Source organism: Salmo salar, chromosome 06 (genome assembly GCF_965601325.2).
Source record: "Salmo salar chromosome 06, fSalSal1, whole genome shotgun sequence".
Lineage (NCBI taxonomy): Eukaryota > Metazoa > Chordata > Actinopteri > Salmoniformes > Salmonidae > Salmo > Salmo salar.
This window is the reverse complement of record NC_138296.1, coordinates 81,504,865-81,532,680: the sequence shown is the minus strand read 5'-3', so window position 1 is coordinate 81,532,680 and position 27,816 is coordinate 81,504,865. Positions and strand designations below refer to the sequence as shown.

At 41.1% G+C, this 27,816-nt stretch overlaps 2 protein-coding genes and 1 long non-coding RNA gene across 3 annotated transcripts in view; 2 read left to right on the top strand and 1 right to left on the bottom strand.

Moving 5' to 3' along the window:
* LOC106608116 (visinin-like protein 1) overlaps positions 1 to 9,723 on the bottom strand; it is a 40,477-nt gene extending 30,754 nt beyond the window's left edge. The window contains exons 1-2 of the mRNA XM_014205836.3: positions 9,455 to 9,723; positions 3,358 to 3,524 (exon numbers count right to left, since the gene is read on the bottom strand). Of these exons, the coding sequence (XP_014061311.1) occupies positions 3,358 to 3,519 (162 nt within the window). The 5' untranslated portion in view covers positions 3,520 to 3,524; positions 9,455 to 9,723. The remainder of the gene's footprint in view (positions 1 to 3,357; positions 3,525 to 9,454) is intronic.
* A 496-nt stretch (positions 9,724 to 10,219) lies between these two features.
* On the top strand, positions 10,220 to 19,004 carry LOC145879882 (uncharacterized). The gene is made up of 3 exons (XR_014392736.1): positions 10,220 to 10,389; positions 11,360 to 11,408; positions 17,507 to 19,004. It is a non-coding gene; the product is annotated as an uncharacterized LOC145879882 (long non-coding RNA).
* A 31-nt stretch (positions 19,005 to 19,035) lies between these two features.
* LOC106608117 (uncharacterized) lies at positions 19,036 to 27,534 on the top strand. Its single transcript, XM_014205837.3, has 4 exons — positions 19,036 to 21,660; positions 23,578 to 23,801; positions 24,176 to 24,265; positions 24,565 to 27,534. The coding sequence occupies exon 1, from the start codon at positions 19,101 to 19,103 to the stop codon at positions 20,262 to 20,264; it is 1,164 nt and encodes a 387-aa protein (XP_014061312.2). The 5' UTR covers positions 19,036 to 19,100; the 3' UTR covers positions 20,265 to 21,660; positions 23,578 to 23,801; positions 24,176 to 24,265; positions 24,565 to 27,534.
* Positions 27,535 to 27,816: the final 282 nt, after the last annotated feature.

Here is a 27,816-nt window from a genome sequence, read left to right as displayed (position 1 = left end):
CAGAGGGGTCAAATACTTATTTCCCTCATTAAAATGAAAATCATTTTATAACATTTGACATGCGTTTTTCTGGATTTTTTTGTTGTTATTCTGTCTCTCACGGTTCAAATAAACCTACCATTAAAATTATAGACTGATCATTTCTTTGTCAGTGGGCAAACGTACAAAATCAGCAGGGGATCAAATACTTTTTTCCCTTACTGTATTGCACTTTTACTTTCTTCTCCAACACTGTGTTTTTGCATTATTTCAACCAAACATGTTTCATTATTTATTTGAGTGTCACGGGTGTCGTTGTGTATAGACGACCAAGGCGCAGCGGGATGCGTGCTCATCATTATAATTTATTAAGTAAATGTGAACACGGGAAAAACATTAAACAAAAGAACAACAGAAGACAGTTTAACAGGCTATACTTACAACAGCAGTGCTAAAGACAACTACCTACAAAATACAAACAAAACCCATACCTATATATATATATATATATAGGACTCTCAATCAAAGGCAACTACAAACACCTGCCTCCAATTGAGAGTCCAACACCCAATTACCTAACATAGAAATACTAAACTAGAGATAACATAGAAATACAGAAAAACATAGAACATAACCCAAAACCTGGAAATAATAAAACAAACACCCTTCTAATCAAACCACTACCCCGAACCAACCAAAACAAATACCCTCTGCCACGTCCTGACCAAACTACAATACAAATAATACCTAAATACTGATCAGGACGTGACATTGAGACTAAATAGATTTGTATTTATGTATTATATTAAGTTAAAATAAGTGTTCATTGTTCATTCAGTACTGTTGTAATTGTCATTATCACAAATATATATATAAAAATCGGCCGAGTAATCGGTATCGGCTTTTGTTGGTCCTCCAATAATCGGTATCGGCGTTGAAAAATCATAATCGGTCGACCTCTACATTACACCGCAATAACATCTGCATGTGACAATAAAATTTGATTAGATTTTGATTTGATCACCCCCTCACTCACAGTCACTGAAATTACCTAAGTCACACTGAACATACCTTCACACACACACAAACACACACACGCACATCATTGGGACACACACACACGTGAGGGCGCATGCACACACACACATGAGTGTGCACACACACATACACCCATTGGGACACACACAAGTGAACGCGGGGACACACACACACACCATCCCTTTTCAGAGGAACAGTCTGTCCAGCTAATGTGAGGTAATCAATGTTCTCACTATCAGAGCCTTTGGATTTAAATAAAACCCTTTCACTGATATCCTGTTGCCTGGAAACACATTAGGACGCCGCGATAAAAGGTTAACTCGCCAGCAGCCATCAGCCTCTGAGACCTCTTTGGAACGCCACTCTGAATGGTACATCAGTTTCACCCACAGTGCACTCAATGCATTAGTTGTCAATTATAGTAAGACGGTCTCCAGCGTGTAGATGTTCATACACGCTGTCAGCCTGTCACACAGAACCCCAAATGGGGGTACGAGGGTGGACATGTAGACCTACACCACAGATATTTGGATGTGTGTTTTTGTCTTGTGGCGTTTTCTAAAGCCTCTTAGCTAATGCAGACTAGGTGTGCGTTCCAAAATGGCACCCAATTCCATTTATAGTGCACAACTTTTGACTTTGACCGATAGAGAATTAGGTGCCATTTGGAACACAGCCTAGAGCAGCATTGATATTTCTAGCCATGCCTTTAGATACTCTCTAACATGGTTTAACATCTTTCATTATGGGGCATTTCCTGAGAGGACCGACCAGGGTTAGGATGTCAGTAGCTATACAGTGCCTTCAAAAAGTATTCATACCCTTTGACTTATTCCAAATTTGCTTTTGTTACAGCCTGAATTCAAAATTGATTCAATAGAATTTTTCTCTCTCACCCATCTACACACAACACACCATAATGTGTATTAAGGCACTGCATCTAAGTGCTAGAGGCATTACTTCCGACCCTGGTTAGATTCCAGGCTGTATCACAACCGACCGTGATTGGGAGTCCCATAGGGCGGCGCACAATTGGCCCAGCGTCGTCCAGGTTAGGGTTTGACCGGGGTAGGCCGTCATTGTAAATAACAATTTGCCTAGTTAAATAAAGGTTAAATAAAAATATATAAAAATTATGTCTTGTTTAAGCACATTTTATATCCTATTTAGGCTTGCAATAACATAGGGGTTGAATACTTATTGACACAAGACATTTCAGCTTTTCATTTTTCATTAATTTGTACAAATTTCTAACAACATAATTCCGCTTTGACATTATGGAGTATTGTGTGTAGGCCAGTGACACAAAATCTCAGGCTGTAAAACAATAAAATGTGGAAAAAGTCAATCGGTGTGAATACTTTCTGAAGGCACTGTCATCCACTAACAACAAATCTACACTCCAGGACGCATGATACTTCATTAATGGTCAATATTCATACATGGCTGTAGCTATAAGATCTTAACAATCTTATTTCAATTCATTAAATAGAAGATTATAAAGATTTCATTTACCTTTATAAAATTAACTGAAAGTTTCATTAAACCTATCTGTATTTAGGACTAGAAAATATATAATTCTTCTCACCCTATGGCCTGTGAATAATAATTTCTCCCCGAGCCCCTCTAAAGATGAGGAGATAAATATTAAAGGAGATTATAATCAAAGTGCTCTTGAGTTGTTCTTGAGTTGCTTCACCGTCAATTAGTTTCCTGCTCGGATACAGGAGGGAAAGAATAACATAACGGATACAGCTGAGGGAACGAGTAAGACAGGAGGGTGATATCACATACCGTAATGTACTCGTTACTAATTACCGTACTGTTATTGAGCTTGCGATAGAATCATGTTGTTTTGATTGCTTTGCCACTGCGATGACATATGCTAGTTCTCAACATTTCTGTAGAGTATTGAGTTGTATGGTTTTCGAACACATTCACTTGTGGAGAAATTGAAAGAATGTTGTACGACATCACTTCCTCAACTACCAAGCCTTGGGGGTCCTATATCTATCCTTGTGTATTTCAATCCACTGCTAAACCAATTGGCCTAACGCACCAATAAAGAGTGTACTATTCTTCTCTTCTCTACTACTCTACTCTACTCTACTCTACTCTACTCTACTCTACTCTACTCTGTGGAGATATTGCTGATAAAAGGGTCTGTGTCTGTGCAGATGTTGGCAAAGTGACAGTGTGCATCCAAAATGGCACCCTTATTCCCTATATAGTGCACTATAAGCAAGGGAGATTGGGCTAAGGCTCTGACCAAAAGTAGGGCACTTTATAGGGAATAGGGTGCATTTAGATGTTGGCAGAGTGACAGTGTTCTGTAGCTACCTTCACATAGAGTTGTTGGAACTCGTCCAGATTGAGTCGTCCACTGGGGCAGTCTTTGAGGAAGCCTTTGTACCACTGTTTCAGCTCGTGCTCGTTAAATTCTGTGCTCTTTATCAGATCTTCCATCACCTCTGGGGTCAGCTTGCTGTTTTTCGCTCCCATTTTATCTGTAAAAGAATGGCAGGAGAATTATTTTAGAATGTCAGAGGAAGAAAAAGTAATGGGACGTTATTCTTTGAGAATGTCTGGATGTAAAGAAAGAATGGTGCCTGATTACTTTGGAAAGTATGCAAAGAATGAATGGAACACATTCTTTTTCTATCAGAACAGGTTAAATACCTGTGGCAGTCTGGACTAACAGTGACAGAAATCTCTAAAAGGTATCAGCAAAGTCATTCATCAGGCTTGAATTGAAGAAAAGAGAATTTTCTAGCACGGGTAATTATATTCTAAACTCCACCTCAACCCAGCTGTAGCTAAAAATTGCTGTAATGTATCAAAAATCACCTCAATCCAATGAATTATGTGATATTTAGGGCAACGTAATAATGTTGAACACTATGTGTGGATTTATATACCATGTCTCTATTTGGCTGCACCAGGGACGATAAAACACAGATGATCGAAGGATATTCCTGGATAGCTTCGATGATTGTCTTATGTTTTAACCCAAGACGTTTGATAAATGGATAGATCTTACATACACTAGGGAGTAGCCTACCTCCCCTTAGCTGGCTGCTACACCAACGCATACTGTATAATAAAAAAATAAATAAAGCCATGGTTGTCTGGAAATAAAGTATATACCATCACTTCTGTTCCGCCTAAGTATCTACAATCACTCAACAACAAACATGCACCAGGTCAGACCACTGGGGATTGAACTAGCAAACAAGTCTGTATCCAACAGCAATTCCTTGAGATTGTTAGGTTAAGTGTCCTGAGTTGTTTGTTTTATTGTGATGTGATGCCATAATTGTGACTTTGTGTCTAATTTCCCTTTCGGCCCACTTTGCTTAGCCTTAGCCCAATCTCCTTTGCTTAGCCTTAGCCCAATCCCCCTTGCTTAGCCCTATCTCCTTTGCTTAGCCCTATCTCCTTTGCTTAGCCCTATCTCCTTTTCTTAGCCTTAGCCATATCTCCTTTTCTTAGCCTTAGCCCTATCTCCTTTGCTTAGCCTTAGCCCTATCTCCTTTGCTTAGCCTTAGCCCTATCTCCTTTGCTTAGCCTTAGCCCTATCTCCACAGCCTGCAGCTGTTTGCACCCCAGCCTCTGTATCCAGCCCAGCTCACACTGCTTCACACACACTAACACACACACACACACACTGCTTCTAATTCTGCCAGATTAGTTCATTAAGCACCCTGTCATTAGCATAATGAGCATGCCAACAGATCCAATGCTACAATGTGACTTTTACCATTTAGAAAATCTGGCCCCTCTCACTAGTCACCAATGCTCTCACTGAATAACAAAAGGTCCCGAGCGGAGAAAGCAGATCTGAAATCTGGATTTTATTGTCAATGTGTAATGGTTGTGTAATTCTTAGTACGCTAGATTCATGTAAAAGGGGGAAATAACTAAAATTCATTCTGCTCGTATTAAACAATGAGAGATTATATGATACCATCAGAAAAGGCCATATCAATTAATTAGGTGCATCCTGTAGCAAACAAACGACTAGCACTTTAAAGGGTCAATTCTATTATTTCTGATTGAATTATCACAGATATGACGAAGAGTATTCTCTAGAAGATAATACAGATGATGATTTAATTACATGCAGCATTTTAACTTTGTCTATGCTAAGGGGAAAACAACCACAGAAAAAATGATTATTCATCCAACACCGAACGCTTAATAACACAGAGTTCAGAACGAAAAATAATTGAATTTAATTTCATGGTTTAGAGGTAAAACCCAATGCATGACAAGCGAGACAATCACAATCACATTGCCATCACCAAAAACAATGATAGAGATTGCGAGCAAGCCACAGAACAAAACTGAATAACAATGGTGTGACATCACCAATAGAATACCTAGCCTAGTGCAAGGCGAGGCCTCAGATTGCCTGATAAATTAACTGGATGTCAGCCTCTCTGATCTATGGAGAGCAGTAGATAGATGCTCTTTGTCCTTGGAGATTACCTCAGCGTACAATGGCCTATTCCCCTGAGACGTAGAGGGTACACTCACTATCACCTGCGCCTTGGCTCGCACTGACGAGCGGGGCAAAACAACCCTGATGTCAAGTCTCATACACTTTCATTGTAGTGAGTGAGGTAGCTATGATACAAATACTCTGTCCCATGTCCCATACACTTTCATTGTAGTGAGTGAGGTAGCTATGATACAAATACTCTGTCCCATGTCCCATACACTTTCATTGTAGTGAGTGAGGTAGCTATGATACAAATACTCTGTCCCATGTCCCATACTCTTTCATTGTACTGAGGAAGCAGCATGAGCCAGAACGAGACAGTTAATTACACTGAACAAAAATATAAACGCAACATGTAAAGAGTTGGTCCCATGTTTCATGAGCTGAAATAAAAGATCCCAGAAATGTTCCATAAGCACAAAAAGCTAACACTAGATACTAACTGGTTTTCTGATCCACACCACTACCTCTTTTTAAAAAAGGTATCTGTGACTAACAGATGCATAACTGTATTCCCAGTCATGTAAAATCCATAGATTAGGGCCTAATGAATTGATTTAATATTGACTGATTTCCTTGTATCAACTGTAACTAATTAAAATCTTTTAGATTGTTGCATATTGCATTTATATTTTTGTTCAGTGTATATGATGTGAGTTAATTACTGTAATATATTATATTTAATGCTGACCAAAGTGATTGTTAGCCTCAGCGGACAAGGCTTCAGTGAAAGCCAAGGTAGCGATTGTTAGGCTACATCAAAGGACCATCACCAGGCCCCTTGCCATTTTTATGTCATGGACACATTTGCAGTTCTGACAAGCACATACTGATTGCCTTCCCCCAAAACAACTCTATCATGTTCTTCTTGTGGTTCTTAGAATAACTGAAGAAGACATTCCACTTACTCTATCTCTGGAACTTTCATGTCATGGAATGAGATTGTACTCTAATGACAAATCATCAAAATGAACAGATATCAACTCTAGGCACACCTTCTGAGTACCCAAAGTAGTGGAGGTAGTTCGGAAAACTGTGTTCTCGTGATTAGTAACCATGGCTATGCTTTAGCTCAGTGGGCTATCAATCTGGCCATGGTATAGGCCTAGTAAAGGCTGGGGGGATAGTTCTCATTTCCATCCAGCCATTACTATCTCCATGCCTCTAATGTCAATTAGCTCTGGATCCTTATTAACTAGGGCACAAGAGGACTGAACACACACACACACACACACACACACACACACACACACACACACACACACACACACACACACACACACACACACACACACACACACACACACACACACAGACACACACACACACACACAGGACCATGCTATGATCACACACACAGGACCATGCTATGAACACACACACACACACACACACACACACACACACACACACACACACACACACACACACACACACACACACACACACACACACACACACACACACACACACACACACACACACACACAGAGGACCATGTTATGAACATGCAAAGGTAGTAGCCTCCAGTGAACAAGTTGACAGTGATAGTCAAAGCACATCTCCAGAAGAAGCTGTGTTGTTGTTAGCATAGAGTTACCCATAAGACAAACATCCAGGGATAGATGGTGCTGTATTCTCGAAGCAAGCAGTAACCTATGTTCTGAGACATATAAACTGGTGACATTTTCCTTGTCACAATACGTGCTGTCACTCTCAATGAAGTATGGGCCTCAAGACAGCAACAGCAGCACCAGACAGATCAGTCCCATGTGAGCAATGATGAGCATGTATAATCCACTACCGGGCTACTCCACTCAGAGGTGTGACACTTTAAAAGGTCTTCCATTCACACAATGGCAGAGGAGCAGAGTACAGACTGCTCCAAGAGGTGCACCTGTATGCCCCAGTCTAATGTTTTGCATATCACGAACACAGCACCGTTGTCAAGAGACTTAGACGGCGGACTAGGCTATACGCTGATGATGAAAATGTCTGTATTGCTTCCCTACAGGTCCATTTCAGAGCAGCAGCATCATCAGACAATGAGTGAATGGATGTTAAATGCAATGTAAAGGTGACTGGAGGGAGGAGTAGAAGAGATGGAGCGGCAGGTAGCCTAGTGGTTAAGATCGTTGGGCCAGTAACTGAAAGGTCGCTAGTTTGAATCCCCGACTAGGTGAAAAATCTGTCGATGTGCCCTTGAGCTCCTGTAAATCTGCTAAATGACTCAAATTTAAATGTAATGATGTGAAGGAGAAGAGATAACGTGAAGAATAAAAAATCGAAATTGCAAGTCAGTTAAGAACAAATTCTTATTTACAATGACGGCCTACCGAGGAACAGTGGGTTAACTGCCTTGTTCAGGGGCAGAACGACAGATCTTTACCTTGTCAGGTCGGGGATTGTATCCAGCAACCTTTCGGTCACTGGCCCAAAGCTCTAACCACTAGGCTACCTGCCACCCCAAAAGGAAATGCTTTTAGTTGACAATGACTAATTCCCTGAAATCATAGTCTGAATCTACTGCTGCAGTCGTGTTAGTGATGACAAAAGACCCAGATAGTGCCACTCGGTCACAAAGAAGTCTGTCTGCAGTGCATTGCAGAGGGCAGCATGTTGTCATCCGCTCAGTACACTGAGACAGGGCCAAATAGATACATACAGTAGATGTTTCTAAGGATCTGGGGCAGCCTCTTGGTACATTTGAGTAATTTAGCAGACGCTCTTATCCAGAGAGACTTACAGGAGCAATTAGGGGTAAGTGCCTAGCTCAAGCGCACATAGGCAGATGTCTTACCTAGTTGACTCAGGGATTCAAACCAGCAACCTTTTGGTTACTGGCTAAACTCCACTAACCAAAGCATAGTCATCAGCTGATTCTCTAATATTAACTAATAGTCCTCCTCTCTGTACATTGGCCAGGAACATTATGTAACATCATGTCCCTTTTCCATCATTTTCCAATAGAGAATGACCTTGAGAGTCAAAATCCAGCTAAGTACAACACCCATACATACATTAACACATGCTCAGATCTATACATACAAGCACTATCGATGACATGTTTCATATGCACTGCAAATCTTGCAATCATGATTTCTTAGCACTACCACAAAAAAGAGCATGGTTTAAAGGAAATATATCAGTCTGAGATGAAAGGACATACGATGTAAAACAAATCTACATTTAAAAGTCAGTTTTCCGTTTTGGGATTATTTCTATCATTATTTCAACATGCCACGAATGCATTTGTTTCTAAACTAGCATCGCCCGGCAAATCAAACCGTTCCATGCGTGCAGCCAAGCCAGCGCGAGCCCAGCCAGGGTGAGCGCATACAAACTGTCAGAAGCGAGGCAGCATCCCCTAAGCACTACATCAGAACCACAACAGAGGAAAGAAAGCTCAGAGGAAAATGCCACATTACAACTGCATTTTAAAATGTCATATATTGCATTTGGCAAATGAATGAAAACAACACCACACATTAACTGTATCTATTGACATGTAGCCGTTTTCTAGTTGTAGGCTACTCTTGATACTTTTGTTTTTGAAAAATCCACCAGTGAAGTAGGCTAAACCACTCCCGCCCCATTCAGTACCAGGCTATTTGTTTGGGAGACAAAGAGCCATAACTGACATTATTGTTTTCTGTATTCTCTTAATAAATAGCCTACAATATGAAATGATATGATTTGCAGTCCTGCTGTTGATCCATTATGATATAGCCTCTTACTAAGGAGATTGGAGCATGCTTCCCCAATGTAAAATTACACCTAGCCTAACCTAATTATTTAATACAACTGTATTAGTCTGTAGTATAGTGCATCTAGCAATGACTTATAATGATTATCTTTACAAATCATAATTGAATAGAGGGAAAGTTTCACTATGCATTTTACTGTAATCCACAATAAATAAAACATATTTACCTTGCAAGAGTGCGAAGTTAATTGGTCTTTGCTCTCTTCTTCAGAGTAGGTTATATGTGCGGACAGAGACTATTAGTCAAACGTTTTGTCAAGGCTTGTGGTGAGGTTTTCTTGGGAAGAAATGAGCCTCGTCGAAAATCACTGATGCAGTTCCAAGGATTCTGCAAGTAAGTAGGACCGTTCACACACACACACACACACGCTCGCTGAGGATACAATGAAGCGCAGCGTCAGACCGTGTGTATCACGACTCTCTCTCTCTCCCTGTCTCCCTCACACAGAGTGGTTGATGCCAGGCATGCAATGGACCACTGTTTTGGTGGGGTGTTTTTTGAGTTTGCGCATGAGGAAAGGAATACGCCTTCTACTGCACCTATGCTATCTGTGAAGTCGAATGATTTTTATGTGGATTAAATGTGCAGTCTCATGAGGGTCATTGTCAACATATATAGCCTATGATAGGAATATAAATAGCAAAATATATTAAAATCAAAGTACATTCCCCAGATCCTGGTGGTAGGGGTAGGCCTACTACATGCTATCAATCTGCTATTATGCCTATTGATTATATTCTGCCATTATTATCAAATCAGTCCTACTTTCAAAAGGAACAACAGCATTTGAACAGTCCAAAAATAATGAATGATAATGTAACAAAGCATCTCTTTATGCTTATTTTTTTTAAAGGCTGCCACTACCAAAGGTTAGGCTGATTATCTATTCTTACAGCATATCTGGCGCCAAGGGTTTACTTACCTTCATTGACTCACTCACGCACGCGCTAGTGGCATTTCGCGCCAAACAGCAAAACAGCTGGTGGTGTCAGCAGCATCAGCACCACACAGACCACAGCGTCCAGTTTAGCAACAACAAAAATGGCTAACTAGCTAACGTTAGCTAGCTACTTTGTTTTGAATCTGTAAAAGGTTTCTCTGGTAAGTCATCAAATAAGTGTCGGGTTGTGAAAACGCTATTATTGTAGGTAGCTACTTGTATTTTACAAACTACACACATTTACAATATTACGAGCTAGTTAGTTTGGTTGGTAGGGTAACTAAAGTTAGCTAGTTAGCTAGCTAGGCTTGCTAGCTATTCTTTTCAAAAAGTTGTCAGGGATGTCAATAATGACATTATTATCCGAATCCATCTAAAACGGCTCTTCATTTTGTGTAAATTTAGAGTTTGAACCAATACAAAGCGGGGCCTTTTGTTCAATAATAAAACGATGTGTTTGTGGTGGCAGCCTATTCATATGCTTTTTAATTAAATTCAGAAGGTACAATAGCAAATGGAAGTTATTGATGGGCATTCTGAGTCTTTTCGGTGAGCCGGCTCCTTTGGCTCCCAAACAGCTCTTCGTTGAAAATGGTTCAAATCGAACTAGAACCATGAACAAATTGTAAATCTCCGATATAAATACCAAAAGGTAGGCTACCATTATGTCAGATCATGAAATTGAAATACATTTTTACCTGGCCAAACTATTATTATTATTAGCTATTGGTTTTGCGTGGACCAGATTGACGCGCTTTCCGCACTATTTATTGTTTCTGAAGTGAGGATAATTAGATAATTATTTTGTAACTTAGTTGCAGATAAACGTTGTTTTGAGCTCAAAAAGTAGTAGCACTATGCAAATCAGGGAGCCAAATTAACGCCTCTTTCACCGATGCGATTCGGTTCCCGACATTCACCGAAAAGATCCGTTCAAATAGAGCCGTTTGTTCGCGAAAGACTCATCACTAATGGAAATCAGATACATACAATTTACATTGGTTACATGTTCAAACCGTTTCTCACCTGCTGTAATGTTATGTAAACATATATTATGTATATTGCCGTTTGTTTATTCAGTGCTACAGTATTAAAATCCAGTAACTGATGATTATGTATTTTGCTTTGAAGGTTTTTGCTGAAGTACCTTTCCTCTGTTGAGATTTGGTTTCACTGAAAGGTGAGTCATAGGAATCAACTACTGCTTTGATGTATTTTCAGGGTGCAAAGCTCCATTTTCAGCAGTTGGTTGTAAATGCTGAAAGAAGTATACAGTTGAAGTCGGAAGTTTACATACGCTTAGGTTGGACTCATTAAAACTTGTTTTTCAACCACTCCACAAATTTCTTGTTAACCTGTTTGGGATAGGGGGCAGTATTTTCACGGCCGGATAAAAAACATAACCGATTTAATCTGGTTACTACTCCTGCCCAGAAACTAGAATATGCATATAATTAGTAGATTTGGATAGAAAACACTCTAAAGTTTCTAAAACTGTTTGAATGGTGTCTGTGAGTATAGCAGGCCAAAACCTGAGAAGATTCCATACAGGAAGTGCCCTGTCTGACAATTTGTTCTTTTTCTGTGGCATCTCTATCGAAAATACAGCATCTGTGCTGTAACGTGACATTTTCTAAGGCTTCCATTGGCTCTCAGAAGGCGCCAGAAAATGTAATGGGGTGTCTGCAGTCTCTGGGCGAAAAACAGCAGGAGTTTTTGTGCGTGGTCAGGCAGAGAACAGTGACACTGGAGATGCGCGTCCACGAGACGACTCCATTTTTTTTCTTTCAGCCTTTGAATGAATACAACGTCGCCCGGTTGGAATATTATCACTATTTTACGAGAAAAATAGCATAAAAATTGATTTTAAACAGCGTTTGACATGCTTCGAAGTACGGTAATGGAATATTTTGAAATTTTTTGTCACGAAATGCGCTCGCGCGTCACCCTTCGGATACTGACCTCAACGCACGAACAAAACGGAGCTATTTCAATATAACTATGGATTATTTGGAACCAAAACAACATTTGTTGTTGAAGTAGAAGTCCTGGGAGTGCATTCTGACGAAGAACAGCAAAGGTAATCCAATTTTTCTTATAGTAAATCTGAGTTTGGTGAGGGCCAAACTTGGTGGGTGTCAAATTAGCTAGCCATGATGGCCGGGCTATGTACTCAGAATATTGCAAAATGTGCTTTCGACGAAAATCTATTTTAAAATCTGACACCGCGATTGCATAAAGGAGTTTTGTATCTATAATTCTTAAAGTAATTGTTAGTTTTTTGTGAATGTTAATCATGAGTAATTTAGTAAATTCACCGGAAGTTTGCGGTGGGTATGCTAGTTCTGAACATCACATGCTAATGTAAAAAGCTGTTTTTTGATATAAATATGAACTTGATTGAACAAAACATGCATGTATTGTATAACATAATGTCCTAGGAGTGTCATCTGATGAAGATCATCAAAGGTTAGTGCTGCATTTAGCTGTGGTTTTGTTTTTTGTAACATATATGCTTGCTTTGAAAATGGCTGTGTGATTATTTTTGACAGGGTTAGATTAACGAGAATCTTGTCTTTAAAATGGTGTAAAATAGTTGATTGTTTGAGAAAATTGAATTGTGGTATTTTAGTTGGTTTTGTATTTCGCGCCGTGCAATGCCATTGGCTGTTGGCTAGGGGTTCCGCAGGCGGAACAGGTTTGGCAAGTCGGTTAGGACATCTACTTTGTGCATGACACAAGTAATTTTTCCAACAATTGTTCATAGACAGATTCCAGTGGGTCAGAAGTTTACATACACTAAGTTGATGTGCCTTTAACAGCTTGGAAAATTCCTGAAAATGATGTCATGGCTTTAGAAGCTTCTGATATGCTAATTGACATCATTTGAGTCAATTGGAGGTGTACCTGTGGATGTATTTCAAGGCCTACCTTCAAACTCAGTGCCTGTTTGCTTGACATCATGGCAAAATCAAAAGAAATCAGCCAAGACCTCAGAAAAAAATTGTAGACCTCCAGAAGTCTGGTTCATCCTTTGGAGCAATTTCCAAACACCTGAAGGTACCACGTTCATCTGTACAAACAATAGTACGCAAGTATAAACACCACTGAACCACTCAGCCGTCATACCACTCAGGAAGGAGACACGTTCTGTCTCCTAGAGATGAACGTACTTTGGTGAAAAAAGTGCAAATCAATCCCAGAACAACAGCAAAGGGCCTTGTGAAGATGCTGGAGGAAACAGGTACAAAAGTATATCCACAGTAAAACGACTCCTATATTGACATAACCTGAAAGGCCGCTCAGCAAGGAAGAAGTCACTGGTCCAAAACCGCCATAAAAAAGCCAGATTACGGTTTACAACTGCACATGGGGATGAAGATCGCACTTTTTGGAGAAATATCCTCTGGTCTGATGAAACAAAAATAGAACTGTTTGACCATAATGACCATTGTTATGTTTGGAGGAAAAAGGGGGATGCTTGCAAGCCGAAGAACACCATCCCAACCGTGAAGCATGGGGGTGGCAGCATCATGCTGTAGGGGTGCTTTGCTGCAGGAGGGACTGGTGCACTTCACAAAATAGATGGCAACATGAGGAAGGAAACTATGTAGATATCTTGAAGCAACATCTCAAGACATCAGTCAGGAAGTTAAAGCTTGGTTGCAAATGGGTCTTCCAAATGGACAATGACCCCAAGCATACTTCCAAAGTTGTGGCAAAATGGCTTAACCTCTTACATCTAGATGTGCCGCTAGCGGAATGCCTAGCCAATATCCAATGATAGAGCGTGGCGCGAATTACAAACACCTCAGAAATCCAAAAACTTACATTTTTCAAACATATGACTATTTTACACCATTTTAAAGACAAGACTCTCCTTTATCTAACCACATTGTCCGATTTCAAAAAGGCTTTACAACGAAAGCAAAACATTAGATTATGTCAGGAGAGTACCCAGCCAGAAATAATCAGACACCCATTTTTCAAGTTAGCATATAATGTCACAAAAATCAAAAACACAGCTAAATGCAGCACTAACCTTTGATGATCTTCATCAGATGACACTCCTAGGACATTATGTTATACAATACATTCAGAACTAGCATACCCACCGAAAACTTCCGGTGAATTTACTAAATTACTCACGATAAACGTTCTCAAAAAAACATAACAATTATTTTAATAATTATAGATACAGAACTCCTTTATGCAATCGCGGTGTCCGATTTTAAAATAGCTTTTCGGTGAAAGCACATTTTGCAATATTCTGAGTAGATAGCCCGGCCATCATGGCTAGCTATTTTGACACCCACCAAGTTTGGCACTCACCAAACTCAGATTTACTATAAGAAAAATTGGATTACCTTTGCTGTTCTTCATCAGAATGCACTCCCAGGACTTCTACTTCAACACCCAATGTTGTTTTGGTTCCATATAATCCATAGTTATATTGAAATAGCTGTGTTTTGTTCTTGTGTTCAAGACACTATCCAAAGGGTGTTGCGCCGGCGCGTATCGTGACAAAAAATTTCAAAATATTCCATTACCGTACTTCGAAGCATGTCAAACGCTGTTTAAAATCTATTTTTATGCTATTTTTCTCGTAAAATAGCGATAATATTCCAACTGGGAGACCTCGTTTTCATTCAAACACTGAAAATAGAAAATGGAGTCTTCACATGCACGCGCGCACGCCCGTGTCATTGTTCTCAGAACGACCACTTTCCAAAAGCCCTACTGTTTTTCGCCCAGGGACTGCAGAGTCATCATTCCCCGTTCTGGCACCTTCTGAGAGCCTATGGGAGCCTTAGAAAATGTCACGTTACAGCAGAGATCCTCTATTTTCGATAAAGAGGTTATAGAAGGCCAAGAAATGGTCAGAGGGCACTTCCTGTATGGAATCTTCTCAGGTTTTGGCCTGCCATATGAGTTCTGTTATACTCACAGACACCATTCAAACAGTTTTAGAAACGTTAGGGTGTTTTCTATCCAAATCAAATAATTATATGCATATTCTAGTTTCTGGGCAGGAGTAATAACCAGATTAAATTGGGTATGTTTTTTATCCGGCCGTGAAAATACTGCCCCCTATCCTAAACAGGTTAACCTGTTAGGGCTAGGGGGCAGTATTGACACGGCTGGATAAAAAACGTACCCGATTTAATCTGGTTACTACTCCTGCCTAGTAACTAGAATATGCATATAATTATTGGCTTTGGATAGAAAACACCCTAAAGTTTCTAAAACTGTTTGAATGGTGTCTGTGAGTATAACAGAACTCCTATGGCAGGCCAAAACCTGAGAAGACTTCAAGCAGGAAGTGGCCTGTCTGAGAAGTAGTGTTTCATCTTGGCTCTTTTTATTGAAGACTCAGGATCTGTGCAATAACGTGACACTTCCTACGTCTTCCATAGGGTCTCAGAGCCCGGGAAAAAGTTGAACGATATCGAGGCAGGCTCTAGCTGAAACACTTTATCGCTTTTGGCAAGTGGCCACTCAGAGTACTATGGGCTTAGGCGCGTGCCCGCTTCGACCGAATGCTTTCTTTTCCTTTGTCTGTTTATCTAAACGCAGATTCCCGGTCGGAATATTATCGCTTTTTTATGAGAAAAATGGCATAAAAATTGATTTTAAACAGCGGTTGACATGCTTCGAAGTACGGTAATGGAATATTTAGAATTCTTTTGTCACGAATTGCGCCATGCTCGCCACCCTTATTTACCCTTTAGGATAGTGTCTAGAACGCACGAACAAAACGCCGCTGTTTGGATATAACGATGGATTATTTTGGACCAAACCAACATTTGTTATTGAAGTAGAAGTCCTGGGAGTGCATTCTGACGAAGACAACAAAGGTAATAACATTTTTCTTATAGTAAATCTGACTTTGATGAGTGCTAAACTTGCTGGGTGTCTAAATAGCTAGCCCTGTGATGCCGGGCTATCTACTAAGAATATTGCAAAATGTGCTTTCACCGAAAAGCTATTTTAAAATCGGACATATCGAGTGCATAGAGGAGTTCTGTATCTATAATTCTTCAAATAATTGTTATGCTTTTTGTGAACGTTTATCGTGAATAATTTAGTAAATTCACCGGCAGTGTTCGGTGGGAATGCTAGTCACATGCTAGTCACATGCTAATGTAAAAAGCTGGTTTTTGATATAAATATGAACTTGATTGAACAAAACATGCATGTATTGTATAACATAATGTCCTAGGGTTGTCATCTGATGAAGATCATCAAAGGTTAGTGTTACATTTAGCTGTGGTTTGGGTTTATGTGACGTTATATGCTAGCTTGAAAAATGGGTGTCTGATTATTTCTGGCTGGGTACTCTGCTGACATAATCGAATGTTTTGCTTTCGTTGTAAAGCCTTTTTGAAATGGGACAGTGTGGTTAGATTAACGAGAGTCTTATCTTTAAAATGGTGTAAAATAGTAATATTTTTGAAAAATTGAAGTAATATCATATCTAAGGTATTTGAATAACGCGCCACAGGATTCAACTGGCTGTTGAGTAGGTGGGACGCAAGCGTCCCACCTAGCCCATAGAGGTTAAAGGCAACAAAGTCAAGGTATTGGAGTGGCCATCACAAAGCCCTGACCTCAATCCTATAGACAATTTGTGGGCAGAACTGAAAACGCGTGTACGTGCAAGGAGGCCTACAAACCTGACTCAGTTACACCAGCTCTGTCAGGAGGAATGGATCAAAATTCACCCAACGTATTGTGGGAAGCTTGTAGAAGGCTTCCCGGAAAGTGTGACCCAAGTTAAACAATTTAAAGCCAATGCTACCATATACTAATTGAGTGTATGTAAACTTCTGACCCACTGGGAGTTTGATGAAAGAAATAAAAGCTGAAATAAATAATTCTCTCTACTATTATTCTATTATTTTACTAGGATTAAATGTCAGGAATTGTGAAAAACTGAGTTTAAATGTATTTGGCTAAGGTGTATGTAAACTTCCGACTTCAACTGTACAGTTACTATCAAATCATACAGTAATGTTGTATTCTATTTCGCTGGCCAAATGTATTGCACTTGCAGTAAGCCTATATGTAAATTATCAACCATATTGAAATAAGGAGCTACAAAACATTTCCTTTTCTTTTAATTCTGTAATCATTAGCTCGTCATTCTATAAGTGTGTTTCTCAAATGAATTTCATCTTTGATATGCCATACACACTTTATAAACAACATATCTTACTCAATGTGTTTTCTCTGGAATAAAAACATAGGTTGACAGTAAATCTGTCTTTGTTTTAGGTGTAGTGGATAAAAAAAAGGAATGGATAAACACACACAAGATGGTTGTTTTCCCATTGAGGAAGATACTGCTCCATTGTCTCCTAAACGACTAAGGGCAGATTGCACAATAACAAACAAACACAGTTGCAAAACCCATTTCAAATTCCCAGAACTGTTGAGTTTCCGGAACAACGACGGTGTCACATCACTGCAGAATAGGCCTATTCTTCAGGAGGACAAAACACATAGAGTTGAATCTGACCATGAATATCTCAAATACACAGTGACAGGATTTAATTGTGGAGAAATGGGAAAAGAGGAGAGTACAGCTCTCGGAGATAATCAGACATGCGCAGGGTCATGTGTAATCAGTCCTCGCAGTACAGATGGAGACTCTCAAGGTCTATGTCAAGGGCTAGATGAACAACATGATCCACTTAGTGAAACAGGCACCTCTTCTTACAGCTTTCACTCTAGAAATGAAGCAGGGTGTGTGTCAGCAAAGTCTCACTCTTCTGATGACAGAGCAACTGATACATCCTCAAGTCATGATTTCAATCAGCCTGGGAAATCACTCAAATGCAGTCTCACCGGTACTAGTCCCGCAGCAGATGAAGAAGCAGTGACTGAACAAAATGGTGAAAGCCGCATCCCAGTAACCGACCACAGCTCAAGTGTGAGTGATGGTACTGAAGAACGTGATTACACCTGTAAAAGCCTGGCTCTGAATTCAGCCATTTACAGTATGGGCTTCATCAAAGGATCTACTGAAGGTGAAAATAATCATCATATTCAGAATGAGGATAAACATGGATTCAATCAAAGTATCTGCTATGAGAAAGAGGCCAGGCGTTACCCATTACCCAGTGACTACAGAGAGGACTGCGAGTCATCTGGCTCTCATGCTGAAACTGAACCTTTTGGGAACTTTACAGGAGTGAAAAAAAATGAGGGAAATGTAGCCAAATTGCAGAATGATGTGAGAGAAAATGCAGATGTCTGCGATAGAGAAGCAAAAGCCCAAGTTAACAAGAAGTACTTCATGCATAATGACAGCTCTGCCGCAGCTGAGACAGTAGTTGAATATATAGATGGTTCCGTTGTCACTTGTTATACGGTATTAGACAGACCTGTACTGAGTGATGGGGCTGAGATCAATATGGGTCTTACGCATGATGATCTCCGTGAACCAACATTGGGGCACGCTGTTGGCACTGTGACAGCTGAAACTTTGTATGAACTGGGTGTTGATCACAACACAATACAGAAACTGTCGGTTTCAACAGACCTCAGTCAAAAGCCAGCTGATGTTAATCGCAACAAAATAGCAAGTGTAACCGAACATGCAGTTTGCTCTGACGTCAACGGAGTGGCTTTAGAAACGACGTCTCCTCTCCACCCACCACAACCAGAATATACCACGTCTCCTCTCCACCCACCACTACCAGAATATACCATGTCTCCTGTCCACCCACCACAACCAGAAGATACCACGTCTCCTCTCCACCCACCACAACCAGAACCGCCCCCACCCCCCCCGGTACCACGTCTTCTCTTCATCCACCACAACCAGAATATACCACGTCTCCTCTTCATCCACCACAACCAGAAGATGCCACGTCTCCTCTTCATCCACCACAACCAGAAGATACCACGTCTCCTCTTCATCCACCACAACCAGAAGATACCACGTCTCCTCTCCACCCACCACAACCAGAAGATACCACGTCTCCTCTCCACCCACCACAACCAGAAGATACCACGTCTCCTCTTCACCCACCACAACCAGAAGATACCACGTCTCCTCTCCACCCACCACAACCAGAAGATACCACGTCTCCTCTCCACCCACCACAACCAGAATATACCACGTCTCCTCTTCATCCACCACAACCAGAAGATACCACGTCTCCTCTTCATCCACCACAACCAGAATATACCATGTCTCCTCTTCACCCACCACAACCAGAATATACTATGTCTCCTCTCCACCCACCACAACCAGAATATACTACGTCTCCTCTCCACCCACCACAACCAGAAGATACCACGTCTCCTCTTCATCCACCACAACCAGAATATACCACGTCTCCTCTTCATCCACCACAACCAGAAGATACCACGTCTCCTCTTCACCCACCACAACCAGAATATACCATGTCTCCTCTTCACCCACCACAACCAGAATATACTATGTCTCCTCTCCACCCACCACAACCAGAATACACCACGTCTCCTCTTCATCCACCACAACCAGAATATACCACGTCTCCTCTTCATCCACCACAACCAGAAGATACCACGTCTCCTCTTCACCCACCACAACCAGAATATACCATGTCTCCTCTTCACCCACCACAACCAGAATATACTATGTCTCCTCTCCACCCACCACAACCAGAATATACCACGTCTCCTCTCCACCCACCACAACCAGAAGATACCACGTCTCCTCTTCATCCATCACAACCAGAATATACCACATCTCCTCTCCACCCACCACAACCAGAATATACCACGTCTCCTCTCCACCCACCACAACCAGAAGATACCACGTCTCCTCTTCACCTACCACAACCAGAATTTACCACGTCTCCTCTCCACCCACCACAACCAGAAGATACCACGTCTCCTCTTCATCCATCACAACCAGAATATACCACGTCTCCTCTTCATCCACCACAACCAGAAGATACCACATCTCCTCTTCACCCACCACAACCAGAATATACTATGTCTCCTCTTTACCCACCACAACCAGAAGATTTCCTCTTGAGGACTGCTGAATATGTCAGGAGTGCTACTTTGGAGCTCTCTTTGCATTTTGATGCTCAAAATGGAACCCAACTCAAAGGTGAATATGAAGACACCTGCCAGTTATTGGTGGAACAGTGCAGCTGCACAACAGAGGAACATGACACAAGCAGCCAGGGGATCCATCATTGGGAGCCACTTCTCAGCAGCACTCCTGGCCATGAAGAGAGTTATGATGCTGAAGAGGGAAGCGAAGTAAGTTCTGACACAGCAAAACACCTTTGTGAGGAATGGGACCCAGCTGGCCAGGTTTCTACCATTAAAGACTATCTAAAGACACGTGAGGCTGTTAGTTTTCCATCTGAGTGCACAGTTCTGAATGGAATAATGGATGAAAACGGTGACAGTGTTACAGAAACTGACCTGCATGTCGATTCAGTGAACAAGGAACTTGGAATGATACCTCGATGTGACATGCTAAGCACAGGGGTCATAGGTGCGATGACTGGTGAGTGGATCAACAACTGGCCCAAAGGAGAACTCTGCAAAGTTGCCAACCTACCAATACTCCACCTTCCTGCAGAAGCTACACCTGGAACTGTTCTCTTGCAGGCTGCCAAGGAGGGTCCAGCAGTTGATCACACCGACGGAACTGAAGCACTACTCAAGATTGAAAACAATCTTGTGGTCCCTTTCACCTCAGTACCCAACGATGCTGTCGTCCCAGGATCAGATTCTAACCCAGAGGATGACACAGTACGGGACCGAGAGGAGGACCGATCAGTCTCAGTCATGCCATCTGCGGCACACATTCTCTCTGACTGTGTGCCAGTTGGGTTTGACACATTTGAAAAGATCCAGCTCTGTCCCCTTGACACCAATGGCCTGGAGCACAGCCCTCTCCTCAGCAGCTCGCCCAGTCAAACGTTTAAAACTGAGTTCCAACACCACAGTGCTGGTGGCACTATGCACTCAGGAGAGAGTGATGAAGAGGACATAGCAGAGGAAGAAGAGGACCAGTGCCAAGAGGAAGCTGAGAGGGGATTTTTCCACTGTGAAAACACCAAGTTTAATGAAGTCCCTGTCCCCGACTTTATCTCACCCCAAATCTCTCCATCATTGAGTCCAGAAATGCCTTGCCAGTCTTCTATTCTTTTCTGTGGAACTTCCCAGTGTGATTCTCCCCCTCAGGCAAAACTCCCAACTCTCACCTCTGACAAAAACATCCATCCGGTTTCTGAAACCCTTGACTTCCCAGAGTTTGAAATAAAGGAGAGGTTTGACATGGTCATGGAAGAGCTCAGTTTGTATTTTGAGATCAGTGACGAGGCAGGTTATCAATCATCCGAAAGAGCAACGTCTGAACAGTGCAGCGTTAGGGATCCTGGAGCTGAGGAGGACAACACTGATTTAATAACGTGAGTGTTTCTATTGTTTTTATTATGGTTACTGTGTGACTAACTAATTTCCCCTTGTGGATTAAAGGGATAATTTTGAATTTTGGCAATTAAGCTTCTTATGTACTTCCCCAGAGTCAGGTGAACTCCAATATACAATTTTTATGTACAGTGGGGGGAAAAAGTATTTGATCCCCTGCTGATTTTGTACGTTTGCCCACTGATAAAGAAAGGATCAGTCTATCATTTTAATGGTAGGTTTATTTGAACCGTAAGAGACAGAATAACAACAAAAATATCCAGAAAAACGCATGTCAAAAATGTTATAAATTGATTTGCATTTTAATGAGGGAAATAAGTATTTGACCCCCTCAATCAGAAAGATTTCTGGCTCCCAGGTGTCTTTTATACAGGTAACGAGCTGAGATTAGGAGCACACTCTTAAAGGGAGTGCTCCTAACCGCAGCTTGTTACCTGTAAAAAAGACCCATGTCCACAGAAGCAATCAATCAATCAGATTCCAAACTCTCCACCATGTCAAAGACCAAAGAGCTCTCCAAGGATGTCAGGGACAAGATTGTAGACCTACACAAGGCTGGAATGGGCTACAATACCATCGCCAAGCAGCTTGGTGAGAAGGTGACAACAGTTGGTGCGATTATTTGCAAATGGAAGAAACACAAAAGAACTGTCAATATTCTTCGGCCTGGGGCTCCATGCAAGATCTCACCTCGTGGAGTTGCAATGATCATGAGAACGGTGAGGAATCAGCCCAGAACTACATGGGAGGATCTTGTCAATGATCTCAAGGCAGCTGGGACCATTGTCACCAAGAAAACAATTGGTAACACACTACGCCGTGAAGGACTGAAATCCTGCAGCGCCCGCAAGGTCCCCCTGCTCAAGAATACATATACATGCCCGTCTGAAGTTTGCCAATGAACATCTGAATGATTCAGAGGACAACTGGTGAAAGTGTTGTGGTTAGATGAGACCAAAATGGAGCTCTTTGGCATCAACTCAACTTGCCGTGTTTGGAGGAGGAGGAATGCTGCCTATGACCCCAAGAACTCTCCACCGTCAAACATGGAGGTGGAAACATTATTCTTTGGGGGTGTTTTTCTGCTAAGGGGACAGGACAACTTCACCGCATCATTTGACGGGGCCATGTACTGTCAAATCTTGGGTGAGAACCTCCTTCCCTCAGCCAGGGCATTGAAAATGGGTCGTGGATGAGTATTCCAGCATGACAATGACCCAAAACACACGGCCAAGGCAACAAAGGAGTAGCTCAAGAAGAAGCACATTAAGGTCCTGGAGTGGCCTAGCCAGTCTCCAGACCTTAATCCCATAGAAAATCTGTGGAGGGAGCTGAAGGTCCGAGTTGCCAAACGTCAGCCTCTAAACCTTAATGACTTGGAGAAGATCTGCAAAGAGGAGTGGAACAAAATCCCTCCTGAGATGTGTGCAAACCTGGTGGCCAACTACAAGAAACGTCTGACCTCTGATTGCCAACAAGGGTTTTGTCACCAAGTACTAAGTCATGTTTTGCAGAGGGGTCAAATACTTATTTCCCTCATTAAAATGGAAATCATTTTATAACATTTTTGACATGCGTTTTTCTGGATTTTTTTGTTGTTATTCTGTCTCTCACTGTTCATATAAACCTACCATTAAAATTATAGACTGATCATTTCTTTGTCAGTGGGCAAACGTACAAAATCAGCAGGGGATGAAATACTTTTTCCCCCCACTGTATCTGCATCCAGTATGAAGAAAGTTAGAGGTAGTTTCGCGAGCCAATTCTAACTAGCGTTAGCACAAAGACCGGATGTCTTCGGGATCAGCAAGCTTTGGCACACGAAACGACCTCCTTATGAACTTCCTTCATATCCCGAACTATCCCTTTAATAAAGTATTATCACTCTCATCTCCTAGACGGAGCACTAGTGACCATCCAAGCAGCCAGGATGCAGTGGAAGACGAACCACGTGGAGGCACATCAATGGGAGATGATGACCACGGTCTGAAAACATATCAAGCAGAACCAGAAACTACATGTACCACTGGGGGCCTTGACTGTGAGCAGGAGGTGCCTCTTGAATGCTGCCATCAAGGCACAGAGGGAGAGGACTCAATGTACTCTTCAGCCAAGCACAAAGGTTGGTGTGAATCGACATTTAACAAAAGGCCTTGGTCTGATACTTCACTCTCTAGATAAATGTCTTGCATAAAGACGTCTCAGAAAACAAGTTTATTTATGTAACCCTAACAAGAATGTTAACTGAGTAGTTTGTATTTGTATTTTTATTGCATCAGTCAGACACCTATCGGATGGTGTTTTTTTTCTTTCTTGTTGTCAATTTGCAGACTATCAATACACGTTCCAAAATTATATGCAACAATGGAATTAAAACACAGCCATAGAAAAAACTGTTTTGTTGTTGTTGTTGTGGGGACAGTGATAGCTTATCAAATCACAAACAGAGTAATCCTGCCTTAACATGACGGTATTATTATTGGATTGTGTCGACAGATCACTCCAGGGGGCAGGGAGCAGATGAGAAATGCAAGCTGTGGTCTCCTGCGTTCATGTTTCTCCCATGCCTGGACCAGTTAAACCAAAGTAGGTTACACATTCCCACTCTGAGGGGAGTATTTTGTTAAAAATCAGCAGGTTGTAAAAGGTTTTAGTTGAAGTAAGGCGTTTCAGTAATTGGAGTTATTTATTTACTCACTGAGGCCTTTTACAGCTCTTGGAGCATCATGCTATCAACAGCAGCTCTCTAACATATCTGGTCTGTTAATTGGAGTTAGGCCTAGATATTGTACACTACACTGTACTGTATGCAGCAGGTGGTAGTCTGTTCACACACATAAGTACAGTACTAAATCATGTATTTATTCTTGTCTCCTTACCTCCAGGAAAGCCTGAGCAACCTAAAAGATTGGAGCCTCTGAAAACATGCACACGTCCCATCAGGGTTGGACTCTCCAAGAAGGCTAAGACTAAACAACTTCACCCCTACTCCAAGTGAGCACTTGATGAAATGTATTTATGCAGGATATGTTACCTTATTTTATTTTAACTTCATTTACACAGGGAAGTTCACATTGAGACCCAGTTCTCTTTTACAAGTGAGCCCTTAACACATAAAATACCTTCTTCTTTATAGTATAGTATTTCTGGGTTTAACTCTAGCTCTATGCTATACTATTGAAAATATAAGAGATTATTAAAAGCCTTACTTCAAATGAGAAAATGAGCACTTCATGTAATGTATTTACAGTGCATTCGGAAAGTATTCAGACCCCTTGACTTTTTCCACATTTTGTTAAGTTACAGCCTTAATCTAAAATTGATTAAATAGTTATTTTGCCCTCATCAATCTACACAAAATGCTCCATAATGACAAAGCAAAAACAGGTTTTTAGAAATTTTTGCAAATGTATGAAAAAATAACAACTGAAAGAGCACATTAACATAAGGATTCAGACCCTTTACTCAGTACTTTGTTGAACCATTGATTACAGTGATTACAGCCTCAAGTCTTCTTGGATATGACGCTACAAGCTTGGCACACCTGTATTTTGGAAGATTCTCCCGTTCTTCTCTGCAGATCCTCTCCAGCTCTGTCTGTTTGGATGGGGAGTGTAGCTGCACAGCTATTATCAAGTCTCTCCAGAGATGTATGATCGGGTTCAAGTCTGGGCTCTGGCTGGGCCACTCAAGGACATTCAGAGACTTGCCCTGAAGCCACTCCTGCGTTGTCTTGGCTGTGTGCTTAGGGTTGTTGTCCTGTTGGAAGGTGAACCTTTGCCCCAGTCAGAGGTCCTGAGTGCTCTGGAACGTGTTTTCATCAAGGATCTCTGTACTTTCTCCGTTCATCTTTCCCTCGATCCTGACTAGTCTCCCAGTTCCTGCCGCTGAAAAACATCCCGATAGCATGATGCTGCCAACACCATGCTTCACCATAGGGACGGTGCCAAGTTTCCTCCAGAAGTGACGCTTGGCATTCAGGCCAAAGAGTTCAATCTTGGTTTCATCAGACCAGAGAATCTTGTTTCTCATGGTCTGAGAGTTCTTTAGGTGCCTTTTGGCAAACTCCAAGCGGGCTGTCATGTGCCTTTTACTGAGGAGTGGCTTCCGTCTGGCCACTCTACCATAAAGGCCTGCTTGGTGGAGTGCTGCAGAGATGGTTGTCTTTATGGAAGGTTCTCCCATCTCCACAGAGGAACTCTGGAGCTCTGTCAGAGTGACCTTCGGGTTTTTGGTCAGCTCCCTGACCAAGGCCCTTCTCCCTGATTGCTCAGTTTGGCCGGGCGGCCAGCTCTAGGAAGAGTCTTGGTGGTTCCAAACTTCTTCCATTTAAGAATGATGGAGGCAACTGTGTTCTTGGGGACCTTCAATGCTGCAGACATTTTTTGGTACCCTTCCCCAGATCTGTGCCTCGACACAATCCTGTCTCGGACCTCTACGGACAATCCCTTCAACTTCATCGCTTGGTTTTTGCTCTGACATGCACTGTCAACTGTGGGACCTTATATAGACAGGTGTGTGCCTTTCCAAATCATGTCCAATCAATTGAATTTACCACAGGTGGACTCAAAGTTGTGGAAACATCTCAATGATGATCAACGGAAACAGGATGCACCTGAGCTCTCATAGCAAAGGGTCTGAATACTTATGTAACAGGGTATTTTTGTTTGACATTTTTAATAGATTTGCAAAAATGTATAAAAACCTGTTTTCGCTTTGTCATTATGGTATATTGTGTGTAGATTGATGGGGAACATTTTTTGTTTAATCCAGTTTAGAATAAACGTAACAAAATGTAGAAAAAGTCAAGGGGTCTGAATACTTTCCGAATCCACTGTATGTAATATTTTATGAATAATATGTTACCGCTTTCTAATTATTTCAATTGTCGGAGTATTTATTGATGGAAGTTATGTATTTCATATTGTTTTGCAAATGTACATTTGAATGGCCTTGCTACATTATTGTGGGAGGTTTGGAGTTGTTGAAAAAAGTTGTTCACCAGAGGATACATATGGTAGTTTGAAATAGACAGTACTTAATACAAATGAGATTGAGAAACTTGATATATCCCTAGGCTAAACTCTTCTCTCTTACATACTTATTATTATTACACACTGACTTCTCATTCTGTTAACACTACCGTAAGAACAAGTAAATAATTTAGAAAACAAGCCAGTCTCCAATAAATGTGTCAATTTGTCAGTTTTTCTATAATGCTCCACAGGCTCCATTAAAATCCTGATTTAGTTGATTTTCCCTGCGTTAGTCTGGGACAGGTCCCCCAGGTGATGAGGGTGGCAATGAAATATGTATTTGCGGGAATGTAATGGCGGGGATGATAATAGTCTAGTATACCAAGAGAGACTGTGCATGGCTTTGCAAAATAAGGCTGATATGAAATATTTCAACTTTTGTTGCTAAATCCATAATGTTTAATCATGAACAGACTAAACCGTCAGGGTACTGAACACCCTATCATCATTTGAAATCAAATTACTTACCGTTATGTATATGTGTGCAACAGTGAGATGTAGTTGGTTGATTACTTTGTCACCTTTGTAGCTGGAGAAATGTCTGGTTACATAATTTATTCAGTATCAGTGTAAATGAATCTTCATGTGGATATAAGTATTCTCGCTCTCTCTCTCTCTCTCTCTCTCTCTCTCTCTCTCTCTCTCTCTCTCTCTCTCTCACTCCATACAGAGACTCTATGGGTTATTTAACTACTTGTGGTTCATTTCCTATCTTAAAAGACTATAATATGCAGTATATACACTACCATTCAAAAGTTTGGGGTCACTTAGAAATGTCCTTTTTCAATTTTTTTGTTAATTAAAGTAACATCAAATTGATCCGAAATACAGTGTAGACATTGTTCATGTTGTAAATGACTATTGTAGCTGGAAACAGCTGATTTTTTATAGAATATCTACAACAGCAACCATCACTTCTTTGTTGCAATGGCACATTGTGTTAGCTAATCCAAGTTTATAATTTTATAAGGCTAATTGATCATTAGAAACCCTTTTGCAATTATGTTAGCACAGCTGAAAACTGTTGTTCTGATTAAAGAAGCAATAAAACTGTCCTTCTTTAGACTAGTTGAGTATCTGGAGCATCAGCATTTGTGGGTT

What these genes read in the sequence shown, in the direction of transcription:
- LOC106608117 (XM_014205837.3), top strand. Translation starts at nt 19,101, where the DNA reads ATGCCACGTCTCCTCTTCATCCACCACAACCAGAAGATACCACGTCTC.